A 20,014-nucleotide genomic window follows, 5' to 3' on the forward strand; every position below is an offset into this window, starting at 1 on the left:
TGCACTTACAGTATTTAGAGTGGGCGTGTGTGTTCTGTGTAGTGTTTTTCTTTACTGTTCTTGAGTAGCCTTGAAAAAACAGTGGAGAGACAAAACATCAAGGGGGGATGTGACCTTCCGTAAACACATCTGTGTCTCTGACAGAGGGAGGGAGCGTGTCGACGGGGGCGGGATTCACTCCCGCTGAGAACATGTCCAAACTAATATGGATATATTTAAAAAAATCTATTTTTTTCTTGCTTGCTTCAATCCACAGTGAGCAGGAGCTTTACCTTCTGAGAAGGGATCTTTTCAGAAATACTGCCAATAAGTAATAATAATAAGTGTTGAAAATATTGTGAAAACAAACATCAACTGATTACTGATTTTCACCATATATATCTTTTTTTTTTTTTTTTCTGTAGCAGCCCCACACAATGTTTTTCAAATTTATGATTACAGTGTAGGGAGAAGAGACCACTAAATCATAAGATCATTTTAAAACGCTCAGGTGCTAAGGGAACTAGGTTCAAAGAGACAAACCACAAAAGTATTGGCTTTGGCAACTGATGCAGCTGGATTGTAAGTTTTTGAAGAAGGAATAAGAAGTTTTAAAAAAGCAAAATAAATCTTCAGAATATCATTGCCAAGCAGAAAACAGTCATGCATTGTGCGCCGTGCACCTGCTCCATGAAATTAACAGCTCTTTTCTTCAAGGTGTGTATGACTTGTCACTTATAAATCAGCATTTTTTGTTTTTTTATTTGTGGATAATTACCTCGATCGTAGTAAAACTCATGACATTACAGTAACATTAAGTCAACAGACATATATTATATATACTGTATTCATTTTCACATGGTACTGTAAAGTTAAAGCACTCTTGCAGACTCTTTAAATCACACAGTTCTAAGCATATCATTCTCTGTGTTGTGTATGCTTTTCCTTTTTAATCCAGTAAGTGATGTATTTACAAAACATCCCATAACTTAGAATTAGATGAATCTGCTGTTATTATCCGCACTAAACAAACATTCGAGCTTCTTACCAAGGAGCTGAAGGAAGATGAGTGTGTTTCTAGTGTCAGTGCTGCTTTGAAACACATAAAGTATAGTAAACAATGAGCCAACCCTCAGTGGATCCCACTTCAAATCACTCTTTACTATTTAAAGAATGAAATTAAAAGCATTGTTTTGTTTTTGACAAATACGTTTTTTGCCTTATTTTTCAAGAACCTGATGAGAAGATTGATATCACTCTTATGTTTGAGCATTAAATATGGAGCTAGAGCCAGGCGCCAGTTTGCTTAGCTTAGCATAAAAACTGGAAGCCGGTGGAAAAGTCTGAAAGTATTCATGCAAGAGCAGCCATTTTCTGGAAATGATGTTTGATCAGTTATTGGCATCAGTCCACCTGAACAGCAGACAGTGAACAAGAAGCACTCCACTGTCCACAGATTCCTGTACCCCTAATTAAAATTTTAGCAGTATAAGTGGATCTTGCAGATCAATGTGTTTTGGTTTGTTAAGTGGGAGTCTGGCTGAAAGCCTTAGTGTCACTTGATTATTAAAAACACACTGAAGATAGCTCAAATAAATTGCACTGCAACTTTGTAAAACTATAATTAGTATTAATGAGTATTGCACTTGTACAGGATGTTGTTTAATATACAGTACAAAGCATGAAATTGCTCTGTTTGCACAGGATGAGAGACTACACTCTGTTTTTCTGTTCATTATATTCTCATTTGTACCCTTGTTTTCTTTCAAAGTTTCTCTTTGCTTTCACTGACTTTGCCCAAAATAAACTTGCGGTGATGCTTATAAGAGCTGGCGATTAGTAGGAATATGTTTACCCACAAGCTAATGGTTATAGCGTTTTCTCCCACTGTTTCCCTCATAACATGCATGATTATTTATCATGCATGTTGCTTATTGATTCTGGGGGAAAGTTGATCTTTGACCCGTGCATCTGTGTATTTTTAGTTTCTCCATAGGCATTTGATGGCTCCCATAAGTCCCACCCCCGCCATCCCAGCCTCGCCCTGTACGTTAAAACTGTTGTGATCAGCAGATTTAGCAGACATACTATGTGTATGTGTCTGTTGGATGGATATGGTTAGGAGGGTGTCAACCACCCCTGCTTTATACAGAGAGAGAATTTTGGGGGGTAGGGGGATGAAAGCGTTGACAATCGTCAGGGGGGATGATGTCATGCGTGGGTCTCAGCTTGTAAGCCTGCATGTTTTCTGCACCGGTGAAAAAAACTCTCAGAGCCTCAGAGGATACATCTGGAAGTTTCAGAGCGCGGAATCTGACACCGCTGGGCCGACATGTTCAGTCAATGAATGAAAGGATGCGTGGAGAAAGGAGCAGAGGGATAGAAGGAGATGATAAGAAGATGAATGGAAGGAGGAAATAGCAGAGAGATGGATGATGTTCTTGGGAGACAGAAGGATGGGAGGATGAATTAATGAATGGGTGGGGGAGAGGAAGCAGATTGAATACTGAGCAGGGTTGAGGGAGCTGATGTTTTTTTTTTCTTTCCACGCTAACACAGTGGCTCTAGAGATGGCAATGAGATGGTCTATCCTTCTGTCCACCTCTTTGGTTCAGACTGAAATATCTCAACTGTTGCATGGACTACCATGAAATTTTGTTAAAATATTCATGGTTCCCAGATGATGATTCCTAATAACACTAATGGTCCTCTGACTCTGGGAGTGAACTGCTCTCATTGGACCACCATATCTAAATAGAAGTGGAATCAATTTATCTCTGCTTTCTTCTGCCTACAGACATTATTGCTAAAACTCAAAGGAATTTGGCCTCTTGTGTTTTCTTCTGTGTGTAAAAGGCACAAACGCGCCTACATACATGACCTCTCGTGTCCGCTGCACACCCACATACTCTACATTTGCCAAGAATAAAGCGCCGGCTGAGCAGACAGCCAAATGAGAAAATTAAGTCAAAGTCAGCAGAGCTGAAACCTGTGAGAAGTTCAGCTCGTGATAACCTTCCTAGAATGATTAGAGACGAAAGTGTGGATACTGTCGGAGCACAAAACAAAAGGAACAGTCTGAAAAAGGGACAGTGAGAGGCGAATTATGGGAAAGCGAGACGGAAAGGTTGAGAAAGAAATGCAGAGGAGAAGAAAAGCAGATAAGCGAACAAAGGAGGAAATCTGGAAATATTTCAGTTTTATAACTTCTTCGTGGCTCTAGGCTGCCCAGGGCCAGGCCAAAATATGAAGCTGCTCTCCCCTGCCAGCAGTGTCTTAAACACCAGCACATGGTGAAGAAGAGGTCCAGGTCCCCACCCAAAGCTCTTTTTGGCCTTTGAAAGGTCAAACACTAGTCTGTCATAAAAAACATTAATTAATTCAGTGTTTCTCCCCAGCTGATGTATCATCAGGATCATCCAGTTTCTGAGCTGAAGATGTTTGCTTACTTTAATTTTAGGGGATTTGTTTTTAGCGTTTTTTCCTGGATCAGCTTTAGCCTGACACGTGTTTCTTACCACAACTGATCATGGTTGAGTTTCAGGGTTCCTTAATGACTTTGTTGCCCACAGGTGCTGATTTGTGTAAAGCTTTAAAGCTGATTATAGTTGGTTAGATGTGCTACAGATGAGCAGGTGGTAGTTGGGTGTGTGTTTTTACTGTAGCTGAGCGAGGCTTTGAAGCCTACAGGTGCTGACTTGGGGTCATTTTAATAGCTGGTTTGATGTATCACAGGCCAACAGGTGCTGATCTGTGTGTTGCTTTCCGCCCTGGCTGTATCGGGCAAATCTGACTTTTGCTACTTGGTTTGATGTGTTGCAGCACTGTTAAATGGAGTCCTTCTGGTTTTGATAACTGTGGCCGAGAGGGCAGCGGGGTTTTATTGTGGGTTAGTGCGGCTGACGGACTGCCAGGATCAATCAGGACCACAAAGAGTTTGACTCAAAACAGACTCTGGTTGTGATATTTGAGGCAATTTACATTGGAAATTTCTGGTGAGCAAAAGTGAGCTTTTTCTTACAATAAACAATGACACACATGGACGATGTTGTATCTGCCCGTTCCCCTGTTCCATTGAAACAAATCTTGCACAATGTCTGCGCAGGCGGAGCAGCATTAGCAAAGTGACAATGGCAGCTTCTGTGTCTGCACAGGACACATTCGGGCATTACAGCATAAGGAGGGCTGCATTTACAAGTGTGTAGTACAAGTGAAACTCGAGGCGTTACGTGTCCTGTGTAGACATGTGGACCGATCAAAACAGAAGCGGATCTGTTTCTTCAGATGTGACTGAGATGGAGGACTGAAAAAGAAAACTGCTAAAATGCTGAAATGTCTGTAGACATGTCATGAGAGGGTTTTGTTACCAAGGCTCACTAACAAACACTACTAGTGCTGAAGTGATTAGTTGATTGATAGGTTTTCTACTGTCAAAATAATAATATACTTGCAGCCTTGTTTACATTTTACTTTCAGAGGACTGATTGCCCCTGAATTTGACTTTTTTTTATACAAATACAACAGTCTCGGGTTGTATTTGTGTTGGGAGGATTCATGTTGTTTTACATTGGCCTTGGCAGAGGTCTGCGCTCTCTGAGTGCCCTCTGAGTTTTATAACGTCACAAGACTGGGAGTCTACAGCCATGCCAGCAGCTCTGTGAGACTGTACTGTGCACAGTGGTCCAGTAGTTGTTGAGATATTTCAGTCTGGGCCAAGGTGGTGGGTTGACCAACACAGCGCCTTGCTGTTAGCTCACCATGTGCAAAAGAGTACAATATGAACCCTCCAGACAGTGATGGACAGCTTTATTTGCCAATTCCTCAGAGGCTTATGAGGCCATTTCCATCCACGAGAGACAAGCCCACTTATTGTTTTTCCAGGGCAGGAAGGTTTTTCCAGCTCGTGAAAACAGGTTAACTGGTTACATAACTCGCTGTTTTTGATTTGAGCAGAGCAGTGCCAGGAGACACCAAATACAGCAAAATGAGATGGGTATACACTAAAGCTGTGCCTGCCAGTAGACGGAGGTCACTCCTGCAAGATTTACAGCTCAGGCCAGTGTGACTGTGAACTGTACTTGAGCTTAGACGGTGATGAATGGAAAAGGTCTGGTTGGCCCGAAGCCATCTTAAATCAGCTAAATTGGCTGTGTGCATCTAAGTGAACGTATGCTTGCGTGCGTTTGTGTCTGTGTGTGTGTGCGTACCTTTGGATTTTAGGGGATGTCTATAATCAGGTTAATAGGAACAGGAAATGGTGCTTCTCTGAGAGATGGAGAGGGGGTAACAGAGGAAGTAAAGAAATGAATGAGGGAGAAGCAGAGGGGATAAAATTTCTTGGCTTGGATTCCAGTGTATGACTCTGCAGGTCTGGTTCTCTCTCTTTATCTCTCTGTCTTCCTCCCTTTACCAGAGGGGAATGTTAAATGTGTAACCATATATAAAATCTACGTGATCAAGATCTAAACATGACTGGTTGATGACTGGCAGCAGTATGTTTTTATAACTTCTCTGTTTATAAGAAAGCAGTGAGAGGGGCCATAACAGACCTAATAACATATAATTCATGCATCTAAGCCGCTGTGAGTTAAGGGCTACATACAGCACACGCACAGATGGCTGTTTGTGTTGCTTTCTCTGATTTCTTCTAGAAAGCATGTCCATTTAACGTGCACGAGAGGATACAACATATGTTCAGCATTTCATGATTTAGTATCAGTTTGCTCTGTCGTGGTGTAGTATGGAGTCTGGACTGTGCCTTGTGAATAAGTATAGATTGTTTTTGATTTTCAGTTATAATAAATTAAAAAAGGATATCAAAAACATTATAAATGTATTCATTGCATTTTAATTTTTAAAGATACCTGACAAATTCTGAAAATATGTCATTAAAGTGAAAAGGATAAAGTGTAAAACTGAGTGACTTATTCCTACTTACAGTGAAGTGTAAAAGTAACTTTCAAGAGCAAATCTCAAGTGATCATATGTACTCTCAGAGAAGGAACAGACAATCAGAGCTATAAATTGACCCTATATCTGCCATATTGTACAGTGTTTTTGGTCCTTACAGAGACATTAGTATCACTCTGACGACAAGTGCAGGCAATGAATATGCTTAGACAGTGATTGCATAGATTTATTCTTGTGTGTTTGCACCCCTGATAAAAGGAAAGAAGTAAAAGTGGTTTATTGTCCTTTCAAATTTTCAAATGCAACAAATAGACTGACACTACTGTTTTCTTAATTACACTGTTGGATAAAGTATTATTAATATTACCAGCCAGCTGAGGCTGATGGGATTCTTATCAGTTTTGAAGGTGTTTAATTACAAACCAAAGTGTCCAATAGTTGTTGAGATACTTTACTCAGAACTTCAAACACAAGCTTGATGGTGGCACCAGAGGAAAAAACAGGGGCTCACCAAAGTCAATGGGGTTCATTCTGTGGGGACCACAAATGTCTGTGCAAAATTTCATGGCAGTCCATTTAATAGTTGCCAAAATATTCCAGTCTGGAACTAAGTGGTGGACCAACTGCCCGAACAACCAGCATCATTATGTCTTGAGCTCCACTGCTAGCGTGGCTAAGATCTCTGTAATGACTTCAGTCCAGTCTCATATGGTACTTCTCTATTTTGTTTGGGTCAGACACATTAGCTACAAAGCGTCACCATCAAAAGAACAAATAGCTGCATTTTATTTTTGTCTCTGTGTATGTGGTCTGCGTCTGCACGTTCTTTACTGCAATCCCACTGTTCTTCTACTCCTCTGCAGTCCCTCACAAGTCCTCACAATTTAATAAATTATTCTGGAGAAATTCCGTGGAACAGTAGATATGAAGAGTGTCATTGTGGTGCCGGCACAATGAGACGTGGATGGATTTATATAGAGCCTCTGTGATATACTCAGCTCAGTGACAGACAGACACAGACTGTGCAGTGAGCAGAGAAGAAGCCGTTGTCCTGCAAGTGCTTCACATGGATGTTTGAAATTCCCCTAGTGTCCTCCAGAATGACTCTGTGTGCGTGTGTGTGCGTGCATGTGTGTGTGTGTGTAAGAGATATGGTTCATGCAGTTCATCCCTCATCTTGGTATACCATCTCTATAGTCTGTATATTACTAAATATTGTTGATACCATTAGAATTATACAAATATTGTGGCTACATTAACAAAAATGTCAGTTATTTATGAAGTTGTTCTATTATTAGATCCGTTTATTTGTCATTTCCGGGTTGCATCTTGAATATTTTATAAATATTTATCAAGAATGTTTGTTAATGCTTACCTTCCACTTATTAACATGGCTTTCTTATATGAGAAAATGAATACATGAGTCTCTTATTTCAGGATTGGATTATTTATTCATAAATTTAATTAGATTATTTAATTTAAACTCACACTGGAGAGCAGCATAGTAGACTGAAGAGTCTTCATTAGCCTTCTGATTCTGTTTATTAAACAATAATCTTTGGCATTCTGTATAACCTTTTCTTTCCCTTCGCCCCTGCAGTGCTGCTGGTGCGTGTGTTGTCTTTCAACGTGGACCAGAAAAATGGTTTGTCATTCAGCGGTCCACTGGAGGACATGTTTGGCTACACTGTGCAGCAGTTCGAGAACAGCGAGGGAAAATGGTGAGTGTCATTAGCTGTACATTTCGAGGAAATGAGGGAATCCAGAGACCAAACATTCATAATCTTTTGCCACTACAATATTTCCTCTTCCTCTCACAGATGATAGTTGAAGCACAAGCCCCATTTCAGAGTGTGCCTTATAATAACAATAAATGATGGAGATGGTCACAATGGTCAAAGTTTTAAAATCCATCACTACGAGAGACCAGAAAATAACAGAGCTTGAAAACTGAAAGCTTAGTGCCACCAACAGTTTATCTCAATGTGCCAACTCCTGTTCTAGTGCATGGGAACTCATGTTATATTCTTTTGCTGATTTTCTGGATTTTCTGTTAAAATTTGCTCTAAATTTGGATGGAAACTTGGAGATAAAGGTTTCTAACAAGCAACATCTCTGTACCTCTTAACTATTCATTTTCTTTATCAGACAATCTCCTAGGTTGTTGAAGAGAGGCTTGGAAAAAAATGTTCCTGTTTGAGAATATTGTGTTTTTTTTTACCAAGACAAGAATTCAAATCAGCTTAATTCAATTCCACAACAATAACAAAAGCTAAAAACCCTAATTCACCTGTAAAACACACCAGATGCTGCTGTAATGAGGATCCTTGCCTTTATGACTTTAGCTGTTAAACATAAACTGCCCACCAGAGTCTCTACATACCCAGGCTGTAAATACACTGAAACCAAGCATCTGTGGCTCCTTGCTAAAACAGTCTGGGAACACATTTTTAAAACCTTGTTAAATGCTATTAGAGTGTGGTTAATGGTTCTGTGTCTCTACTTCTCTCCTTCAGTTACTTCCAGTTCTCCTTCTTACCTCTCAGTTTGCTTCCCTCCAACCTGTTGCAGCACCGGGTCTGATTCATTCCCACATGGCTGTACCTGACACTGTGCTGCAGTAATGATCTTACCGAGCTCATATGAGTTGAGTTACAGTAATTCACTCAATGCTAATCGGTTGAACCAGCTGTGACTGAACCTCTGCACTGTTCAGTGGAAACACTGGCTCTGGATGATCTCCAGATAGCACCATTTTGTTCCAGGTCTAGAGAGAGGTATTACCCGATAGGGTCTGCGCGATAAGGGGCCTGACTGAAGACGCAGAACCGGGGCAGAGAGCAGAGGGAGGACATTGGAGATCTTGAGGAGTGAAAGATAACAGATAAAAGCAGCAAAAAAAAAAAAAAAAAAGCAAGCGATAAATTATGGGAAATGAGGAGGAGGGGCAATAAAATTAGAGATGATATGTAGCCCTCAGTTCGTCCATGTGGGAGAATATTACGGAGGAAAACGATAGCAGTCGTGAGGTGATGTAACACGCACTGGAAGGTGACTGATTAGTTGCAGATGTCTCCTCCAGACCGCCACCCTTAAGCTCTTCAGGGTAACTCTGCAGTGCTGAAAGGTGAATCAACTTTTGCCACAGCATGAATAGATAACAGAAAAATGCAATGTTGCTCCTGAGTCAGCTAACTGTGCTGCCAAAAATCTTCGTCCACAAATGATTGCAAACACTTATTCAAGAAATAGTAAGACATATAGTGGGAAACGTGCTCTTTTGATTCTTGCAGAGAATTAGATGGGATCATTCATACTACTCTTATATAAATATATCTATATCAAATATAGATATATTTATATTTATATTTATATTTATATTATTTAACCTAATCAAATGAGATAAGACAGTGAGCTTTCGGGGTTGCTAGGTGGATCACAAGGAGTCTGCAGCTATGGTAGGCTGCTGATATTTCACTTAAAACCACAAATGTCAATCTCATGGTGGGTCTATAAAAAGTCAGAAAGTCATAAGATTCATGCTTTGGTTAATATGAATGTCTGTGTTAAATTTGAGGGCAATCCTTGAAACACCGAGGTGATGGACTAACCGACCGATGCTGCCATACAGCAGTGCTGTGAGCATAGCTAAAAGCTATGACCGTTACAAATCTGGTGAAAATGGTGCTTGACATAGTATTTTATCCTCAATAAGAAAATTAAGATTGATGGGATGTAAGCAGCAAAGACAATAAGCTGGCACAGATGAGAAACCACACACTCATGGGTTCGTGATGGGTGGTCATTGCCCCATCAGTAATTACAGTCATGTATTTAGGAATCATCAACAGCTAAATTAAAGGAGTAAGCAGCTATGTGTGCACCACTTTGATTATTTGTCATAAATAAATCAGTAATGTCGTGGTGTTTCTCACAGGCCACTGACAGTCAGCTGAGCTAAGAGCGTGTTGTTGTTCCACTCTGTGTCTCGCTTTAGATGTCCAGGGCCCATTAGAGTTGAGGAATGTTAATAAGCCTGAATGTTTAAAAGAGGTCATATGACCGACTCTTTTCAGCATCAGTTTCCTGATGGAGTGACACGAAGTTATGAAACTCACAGATGGACATGGAACGTGTAACACAGACAGGCATGCAGCTGAATGTTCTGGACATACATGTCCAGTACAGACGTGCAGATACAGCACGGATCTGCAGACATCTGCAACTTATCGTGCAATAGTATGTAATGAGGTGTAAATTAAGTGGTAAGTGGCCTAAGTGTTTTTGTTTCACTGTGAACTGCTCCAATATTATTTAGATTTCATACTATAGCACCAGGGTGATTATAATGAAATGAAAGCCACAGATTCAACTATAGCCAATTATAACAAGCTATGCAGCTTTGTCAGCCAATCTGAACCCGCTGTTTATGTTTCATTTAACTATGTAAGTATAATTAAGGCAAATCTAAATTGTTACTGCTTCCAGCCTGCCAAACCTTAATTTCTACCTGACTTGTGCTTGTTATTATGATTGTAAAACCGTGATTCTGTTGTTGGGTTTTTGGCAGGATTTCTAATCAACCAAACTCAGCTGTTGTTTTTTTTTTGTTTGTTTGTTTGTTTGTGTTTTAGGGTTCTGATTGGATCACCACTGTCAGGCCAGCCATCAAAACGAACAGGAGATGTCTACAAATGTCCTGTAGGGAAGAGGGACAACACGTGTGTCAAACTGGACCTGCCTAGTAAGAATATTGTGTGCATGTGTCTGCAAATTGTGCATGTGTGGCGAATTGCATATTAGAAATCAAGATCAGATAATTTGCTACGTTTAGTTGATTAATCAATCAGCCAATCAAAAAATAATAATTGCTGTTTCTAACTTCTCAAATATTATATATATATATACGTATTTGATGCTTTTTTTGTCACACATGATAGAAAACAGAATATCTTTGGATTTTGGATGTTGGTCAGAAAAAAACAAGACATCGAGGGAAAATTAAAATGGGCAGTCCTATCCATAAAATGGGATTTTGGCATTAATTTCTGCGTGTGCATGGCTGAGGACAACTATCATCTGTATGCACAAATACTGTGAATCTTAGAGCTGGTTGGTGTGTGTAATTATACTGCTGTGTGCTTAAATCTGCTGTATATCTGTGTCTCCTGAGGAGGAAGTTAGGCTCATCAGAATGGGAAGAGGGTAAATAAACAAAGTTTTAATGTTTCATCCTTCCAATTATATCATAATTAAACAGATAAACATAATTTAGCTCCCGGTCAGCAGTCTGCAAACTCTGTATTAGTGTCGACACAGGAAGACTGAGAGTCAGTGTGTTTAATATTCCTGCACACTCTCAGCTCAGGGATTCAAAATTTTCAACACAGCTGTTCACACGTTGCATTACAGTTACAGTTCTACTGTTGGCAAATTATTTGCTTTAAGTGATGATAATGTACAGTAATGGCTGGAAGTGATACTCCCTCACTCCCCAGTGGAGCATATTTGTTTTTATCTTGGATGAGTTAGACAGGCAAAAGCCTAAATCTCAAGTTTAGTCTGGAAAACATCCACTGGGAACTGATTTAGACTGACAGTTGGAGCCAAACCTCTCAGCAAACAACTGGGAGTGGTTTACATGATGACAACAGCAGTGCTGTATTTTGATTTTTAAATGAAACTGGGCATAACTCAGCAACTGCATTGCCTTTTCTTTATAACTTTAATTGATTCAGAAGCCCCTTTTTTTGGATGCTTAAATTGATGTTTCTTGACCACTGCTTCCTGAGGAGCATAATGCAAACCCAGGACAATCCGGCATATATTTGCAGAGTAATTTCAATTTATGCCCTGTGACTACGCCCTAGTCTGACATTGCCAGATCTGTCTCTACACTAGGTTAGCACTAGGAGATAGATGCCAAACCATAATGAGCGAACTTATATGTGTGTGGTTATTGTGTTTAATTTTTAATCACAGCTCCATCCCACCCATGAAACTGAAAGGTGGTTATGCCAGGACTATTATGTGTGATGAAATGCTGGCATGAACGTCTAACATGTTTTTTTTTTCTCCAAGCCGTATGCTAAACAATATTGTTTTCTGTTTACAGACTGTTTGGAAAATGAAATCCAACTTCATAATTGTAAAATCAGGCAGCGGTCTTACAAGCCACAAAGCACTATGTTTTTGCATGTATGTAACAGTATGTAACTGAGTAGCCTGATCTTGATAAGCTAGAATACAACATGAAATGTCCCTGTAAAAGTAAGACATCGCTGTTCATATCTACTGCCTGGTAAAACACTGGTATATTCTAGTAGAAGCTACTTTACAAAGCGGACTTTGACCTGTAGCTTCCTTTGACCTCTGAGAGCTCATTCCAGACTAAATTGTGGGATTGTGTGGTAAGTATGATTTGCTGTGATAGCTATCTGAAGTCACAGTTTATTGAAGACAAAGACTGTATTCTCTTCTGCAGCTCCACAAAGTCCCACGTGGATGTATCATGAGGTGCAAGACCTTGGTTCATGTCACTCAGTTTCTATGATGAACAATTTTTTTTAACCCACTTACTTTAACTCCAGAATTCATTGTGGTGCAGGACAGACAACACTTTGTTGTGCATCAAATAGAAAGTGTGTTAGAATAATAGAAATATCTTTTGACTCTGAGGTCAGCTGCGGGTCATAAACAGCCCAAATATGCTCTCTTCTTAAGTAGTTTCTATTTAGCATGAAGGCAGGAAACAGAGGAAGGATACAAGGAGAGAGCAGGAATCTGTGCCCACAAAGAGATGGGAAAAACGGCCAAACTCAAGTTGTTAAAGATCATCACAAAGCACTACTAATAGCTCTGTTTCTTGTCAGGTTCAAGAAGAGCACTTGCCAAAGTCATAACTTGCTTGCTAATGAAAATCAGAAATGGTTATTCATCGAAATGCCCCCATGGGGATTGGGAAAGAGCTTGATTTAACATTTGAAAGGCATTTGAATGAGTTTGGAAGATTACGTGGATCCCTCAGGGGAAAAAAAAAAAGTCAGATCCAAGGCATTCCCAAGCTGAAGCAACAGTTTGCTAATTTTAGCCACATGTTGTGATTGCTTAATGATTCAATTCCTTTATTTGTCTTGACCACAGATGGGCTGTTTATCAACAAAACATTTGATTTCATGCTCTATATCCTTTATAGAACCATAACCTACACACTGAAGGACAGTATGGTAAAGTAATAAAACAAACTATATTTAACCACATCAGTGGTTATTACAACTTGTCGATGTGGACGGAAGCAGGGAAGGAGTTTGAGCGTCTCTCTTCCTGTGGGAAAATGAAGAAGAGGAATTTGTCCAGCTGTTCTTCCTCTGTGCTGCTCCCTGTTTGTCTCACTCTGTTTATTCATCCATATTTTTCTCAGAAAGCACAACAGTTCCCAACTTGCGTGAAGACAAGGACAATATGACCATGGGAACCACACTGGTCACCAATCCCAACGGAGGCTTTCTGGTAAGGAGGGGGGGGGGGGGGGGGGGGGGGGTTGTTCTTTATGGTATATGAAAGCACTCTGCAGTACGTTTTCACTTTCCATACCAAACACAACCTTACATATTTTCTGCAAGAATATGTTCACTTGGCATGGAAATAGTGGGTTTGACCCTCCATGTTTCCCAGTGAGGCTTCATGCCCTGGGAATATAACAGGATACTGTAAATCAAGTGCATAAATGCAGAAATGTGTGTAGGAGATGGCGAGGCCCATTAGGTTTTATGGTAAAGAATTCCAGTAAAACTTTATTTGTACATGATTATGAGATTAACAGGGTGTGAAAATGAAAGAAACAGTGGACAAAAGGCCAATAAACAGAACTTTTGCAACTTATTGGGAGGAAGAAAATAAAATGTGAGGTCAGATCCTGCAGCTACAGCTGCAAAGGTCACTGAAAAATGAGTGTTAATCTAACTCTTCAACACTGCGCCTGTATTTAAGTACTGTAATTCAACACAACCAGAGTCAGACCAGAGACAATTCGGATTTCAGCTGACCCAGAGACATACTGAATAATGAATAAACTGTTCTTTCAGCAATACTTGTCAACACGATGTAATTACCAGCCGGGTTATGTATGTTTTTATAGCTCAACAACTACTGGATGGATTGCAATGAAATTTGGTGCAGACATTCATGGTGCCCAGACGATGATTCCTAATTACATCTGTGATCCCCTGACTTTTCATGTAGCCCCATCATCAGGTCAATACTTTGGTTTATGACCAAATACCTGCAAAACTAATGCCATGCCAACAGCCTAACTACTTACTAGTTCATTTTCTAAAATTTCTAAAATATTAGCATTTGCTAAATAGCAATAATAAGATGGCGAACATTGTAAATGTAGTGAATTTGTTATATATTACAGTTTAGCCTCACAGATCTGCTAGTATAGCTGTAGACAGTCTTGTTTTCTTTCTACACCAGTATCCCTCCTATTGTAAGGAAAGGATTGAGTTTGTGGAGCATGCAGGGATTTCTAAGGAAACGAGGCTGAAAGATTAACAGATGCTATTCAATTTACCAGTTATTGTATGTAAATTTAAAGTCCTTGCAGTTTCACTTTCTCTGTTTCCCTTTCTCTCTCTGGAGAAGTTACATCTGAAGGGATCTGTGGTGGTTTTTAATAGCCTCTCTGTAATCCTCAGTTTGAGTAGTTCTTTCCTCTTGGTTTCTATCTTCAGTAGTCCTGAACCTCCTCTCTCACCCATGACCTCATACTGGTGGAAACCTAACCAGTCACAGCCTGTAACGTTTTACTTTGTCAAGCAGCTAGAGTCTCAGTTTGTTTGTGTGTGTGTCTGTGTGTGTGTGTCCTGTCTCCACAGGCGTGTGGTCCTCAGTACGGCTACATGTGCGGCGAGCTGCAGTACATCTCAGGCATTTGCGCGAATGTCAGCTCTTCCTTCCAGGTCCTCAACTCCATAGTACCGCCCGTGGAAGGTACAGCAGTTCTGCACAGGACGTGAAGGCATCTGCACAAATTGCCTGTCCCGGATAAGAGATTATAATCTTCTCTCCACAGTAGTACCACCCAGAACCCTGACATCAAACTCACCCTCCCTAAGTGACGAGGGAGATTAGAGCATTCTTCTTAATGTAAACTTGTCTGCGACCCCATCCCTCTCTGGCCCAGCCCTTCTGCTGCCTTGTATGCCCAAGTTAGGAGACAGTTTACTGGGCCTGTACTCTGTTTCCCAGGAAGGAAGCAACGTAGAAAGAACCAGACAGCAAACACTCATTCTCTCCCTGTTTCTCTCGCTCTTTCAGTATCACTTTCTCTGGCGTTCCCTCAAGAGAAACAAACACATGAATGCGGTCTGATCATATAGTCCTGCAAAAAGCGATTCAAGTCTTAAGCCCTGAATGGTCTATCATAAACTGATTTTATCAATAATGAATTAAAGTAAATTGAAGAACTGATTGATTATAAGAGGAAGGACTCTTTTACTTTGAGTGTACTTTTTTCCTTCTTGCCTCAAGTGAAACAATTCACTGATGCCTTTTTTAAGTCTCTGCATGAAGGCTTTAAATCAAATTTAAAACCACTGCTCATCTGACCAGATCTCCAGGACTGCTGAGCTCCAATTACCCCTCGGTTAATACTGAACTAGGGTAGATTTCTTTCTACTACACTGAACCTTATCAATGCAATAAATTACACAGGATTTTAAAACTTCAACGTCTCATCCCACTGGCCAATTTTAAACTTGTAATTTCATCTCTGCTGTACAAAGGCCACTCTCATCTTCATCTCAATTAGATTACCCGATTAAATAAAGGTTATACATATGATTAATGGCAAAATTAACCTATCTTGTTCTAATTATTTTATGGGATCAGTCGTAGAGGAATGCAACTTGAGTGGAAACAACGTGATACGTCTGCAAATCTTAACCTTGTATTATTATTCTCTTCAGCAGTTGTTCCCAACCTTTTTGGCTTGTAAATACTTCAAACAAAGCAATGTCTTCTTGTTGTTAATACCTAAAATAATCCAGTGATTCACAAGAAAACAAAACAAAGTTTAAAATAAAAGTGTGTACAACATAATTTCCGAACCCCCAGGCTGGGAACTGCTGGTCTACATTATTACATTTTGATTTGAAGCTAGGGTAGTGTGTCTGCTCTGGGCACAAGTAAACAGGAAGAGGACTGCTGTGGGCACAAGAAAACAGGAAGAGGACTGAAAATGTTACATAATCCAATTTCTTTCTTGGAACATATAATGTGTGTTGTAGAAGGCCAGTCTCTCCTTTCAGTATACAGCACCAAACTAACCCTTTAATCAGCTTTAATTTCCGGCTTTGTTCCAGACTGTAAGAAGGAGCTGGACATTGTGATGGTTCTGGATGGATCTAACAGTATCTACCCCTGGAGCAGTATCACTGATTTTCTTCACCGCTTCATCGAGAACATTAAGATTGGGCCTGAACTCTCACAGGTCAGTTGCATGAATGAATGATTCACAGATTTATGCAGTAAATCTCATTAAATCCTGTTGAAAACGACTTTTTTTGTCTTGAACATAGTGGAGAATGCAGTGTTAAACATCAGGAATCAAATGTGGATAAATACATGGATAAATGGATGGGTTATATAACAGCAGACTGACAAAAAAAAAGAATGAATGAAGGAATATATTATTTGCTGCCAGCTCAGTTTTTCATAATACGACATTATATTGAATGACTTTAGTTCCCTCCACTATGGAATTTTCCACATGGTGCCAACATTGAGAATAACTGTAAGATGTCCTGTATAACACAGACTTTATGAACTAAAGACTGTAGTCTTTAAAGTAATTTTATCCTCTGTCTTACTAAGTTCTACCTTCAGTTTATTTCTGTCTGCTTGGATCACTCTGCAAATGGGTGGTTAGTTTTTATTATGGTTACACGGATCTGGCCTGGAGATAGTGGAGTTTTCCAGAGGGAACCACTGGAAAGTCTTCTCTGTGTGGAGCCCAGTGGTTGAAAGTCACATCTTCCATAGCTGCTGAAGTCCTCTGCCTGCTGTATAAAGAAAATTGTGTCATATAAACCCCAGCATACCCGACCACATCCTCTGCAGACTGTCTGGGAGGGGACAGAAAAGGAAAAATAAATTAAATGTTGGATAACACAAGAAAAACGTGTGTTTTCCAGGTGGGAATAGTGTCCTACGGTGAGACTGTGACTCACCGTGTCAACCTGAGCCAGTTCGACAACACTGATGATCTGCTGGAGTTTGTCGATCAGCTTCCTCAGCAGACCGGCTTCAGGACCATGACTTTCCTCGGCATTGATACCGCCAGGTACTCAACATGAACCCCTCATGCTCATTTGGGCAGCCTGGAAATGCCAAGGCCACAGTTTTCAGTTAATTCATTGTGGTCTGGCAAGGTTTAATAGGAATTGGAATGGAATGGTGTTTTTTTCAATAGGCTAAACAATAGACTCATAAAGTCTTCTTAGGAGGACTGCTGTGTCCTTGTCATTTGTTTTAGTGAGGTGTCTCTAATAAACTCACTGTGTATATTTAGGAATTTAGAAGTTTTGTTCTTTTGACTGAATTTTGGAATTTTACTTCCACCAATCAGGAAGGAGGCCTTCATGCCTGAACGCGGTGCACGACCTGAAGCAAAGAAAGTCATGGTGATTGTGACTGACGGAGAGTCACATGACTTCTATAATCTAGACAAGGTCATCAAAGACTGTGACGAAGATGGCATCGAGAGGTTTGGCATTGCTGTGAGTACAAACTACCTTTGTGTTGTTGTTACAGATTACGTTAACATGTATGTGTGTTTTCTTATCTTAGGAGTTGAGTTTTTGATTCTTCACCATGAAGCCAGAAATACTTATTGTTATTCGTGAATAGGGTAACTGCATCAGCATTATTAAAGTTAAATCAAGAGAGGGTATAATGAACAACTTCTTTTACAATTACCTATCCATAATCAAAACTGCTGGGCCATTTAAATCAGCCGGTTTCTCCCTCTGTCACTCAGTCATTCTTATAAGCACTGATGTTGTTAACATTGTTCATTGTGATTACAGGTTTTGGGAGACTACAGTCGTCAGAACAAAAGTACCGAAGAGGTGCAAAAGTTTATCAAGGAAATTCAGTCCATTTCCAGTCAGCCATTAAAAGACCACTTCTTCAACGTGGCTGATGAGGTGGCGTTGTTGTCCATTGTGGATGCTCTGGGAAACCGGATTTTTGCTTTGGAAGGTATCCCAACTTTAGTCCTCATACACCCAAGGGCAAGAATTAGTTCAGCAGTCTGGGAAATATGCTTATTCACTTTCTTATAAATTTAAATGTATAAAGATAGAAAGATATATGTATAATGTGTCATAGATGGAAGCTAAGTTAAGTCCTCTTCTCTAACTCTGCAAGAAAGAGTTACGAATAAGAGTATTTCCCGAAATGTTGCACTGTTTCTTCAAGGAGAACAAAAGTTTAATACTCTCACGACTCTCTCGACCAACAAAATTTCATCACTTATGGTTTATTTACGTGTTTTTAAAATGAACTTTTCCTTCCTCAGCCACCACCAGTAATTTCACATCCTCCTTTTCGATGGAGATGTCCCAGGCTGGCTTTAGTGCCCATAATTCCAAGGTATTTCTAAATCTCATTATTCATTCTTGTAAAATCACTTACTGGTACTGAATGACAGATGAGCTTATCATATCTGCAAGTCACGGAGGAGTTCACCTGACTGTAGGCTTTTAGAACTGTTAAATCTATGTGCATGAGAGCGGATGCATGCATGTTTTCTCATCTAGTGAACTCATTCAGGCACAATTCTTCAGTGTTACCTGGTGCATCTACAACCCTCTGGTGATTCATCTCAGTCAGTAGACACTTCCACACACAGTCTCTTGCCTCTACAGCAGCAGAGACAGTGAAGGACGCTGAGTCATATGCTTGTTCACCACCCAAAAAAAAAAACGTCGTTCATTGGATGTTTCCTACGTCTGTTTAAAAATCAACTGGCTCCCTTAATAAGCTTCTTTCCTGCTCCTGACTCACGTTTATCACCTTCTCAATCAGTGAGTACACAGTCTCTGTACTTGCAGTGGCTCAACTAAACAAATCCAGACACAACAGAACTGAATTGTACAGATGAGTGTTCAACACATGACGTCTCGCTTTATCAGCCAGTAGTGAGAAAGAGCGCCTTGATGCTGTCCGTGTGACTAATGTCCCATGTTATGTCCTGTGTGACCCTTCCCCTTCCTTTTAGATAACACCGTTTCCCGTAGACAGAAAGCAGGCTGGTTGATGGGCATTCTTACTTTCTGTTTTGTTAGTTTCAGCACTAGTTGGGTTTTCTTTTTTGTTTTGGCTGTGGAAAGTAACATTTACTCAAGTGCTATGCTAAATTTTGCGGTACATATACTCTACTTATACTTAGTATTTCCATTTTGTGCTACTTTAGTACTTTATTTAGTAATAAAATATAAGAATCTAAAAATTATTATAGATTCAGCTACCCAACTGCATGTAGAGCATTTAAGATTATCTTTACTTGAAGCAGTTACAGAATTACATACTTCATACATGTTAATGCATCTATAATAACAATCCAGTAATATAATATATATTATATATGATAATATACAAAGGGTCTGTTCAGCAGTACTTCTGATACTTTAAATACATTTTGTTGATAATACAAAATGCTTTACTGAAATACTTTTACATTTCATCCCATGTCCTACTGTTCCTGTCATCAGCTCTGTTGTCTCCCATAGGAAGGTCTGTTACTGGGAGCAGTGGGAGCGTACGACTGGAACGGGACAGTGGTAATGCACAAAACAGGAGGAACAATTGTTCCAGACAAGGATGACTTTTATGACCCAAACACTGAAGCCGGGTATGAAAGAATGGCTGCGTACACCGGTGAGTTGACTCTTTAATATGTTTACATTGGCATGATTTCACACACACAGGAATCCCTTTTCTAGGTGGTAGAAAAGCTTCACAAGTATACTGTTTTGAGTAAACTGATTACATGTACAGTCGCTTTATTACACCATCCACTGATCCTGGTCTCTTTTTGTAGTTTTTTTTTTTTTTT

General features: G+C 39.9%; 1 protein-coding gene across 1 annotated transcript in view; it reads left to right on the top strand.

Moving 5' to 3' along the window:
- Nucleotides 1-20,014, top strand: part of itga1 (integrin, alpha 1) — a 40,978-nt gene that overhangs the window by 9,091 nt on the left and 11,873 nt on the right. Inside the window, exons 2-11 of the mRNA XM_041058440.1 lie at nt 7,490-7,610; nt 10,524-10,633; nt 13,310-13,398; nt 14,769-14,883; nt 16,257-16,384; nt 17,088-17,236; nt 17,522-17,672; nt 17,982-18,156; nt 18,476-18,549; nt 19,689-19,836. Coding sequence (XP_040914374.1) covers nt 7,490-7,610; nt 10,524-10,633; nt 13,310-13,398; nt 14,769-14,883; nt 16,257-16,384; nt 17,088-17,236; nt 17,522-17,672; nt 17,982-18,156; nt 18,476-18,549; nt 19,689-19,836 — 1,260 coding nt within the window. The remainder of the gene's footprint in view (nt 1-7,489; nt 7,611-10,523; nt 10,634-13,309; nt 13,399-14,768; nt 14,884-16,256; nt 16,385-17,087; nt 17,237-17,521; nt 17,673-17,981; nt 18,157-18,475; nt 18,550-19,688; nt 19,837-20,014) is intronic.

Source organism: Toxotes jaculatrix, chromosome 16, assembly GCF_017976425.1.
Source record: "Toxotes jaculatrix isolate fToxJac2 chromosome 16, fToxJac2.pri, whole genome shotgun sequence".
In the NCBI taxonomy this organism is placed as follows: domain Eukaryota; kingdom Metazoa; phylum Chordata; class Actinopteri; family Toxotidae; genus Toxotes; species Toxotes jaculatrix.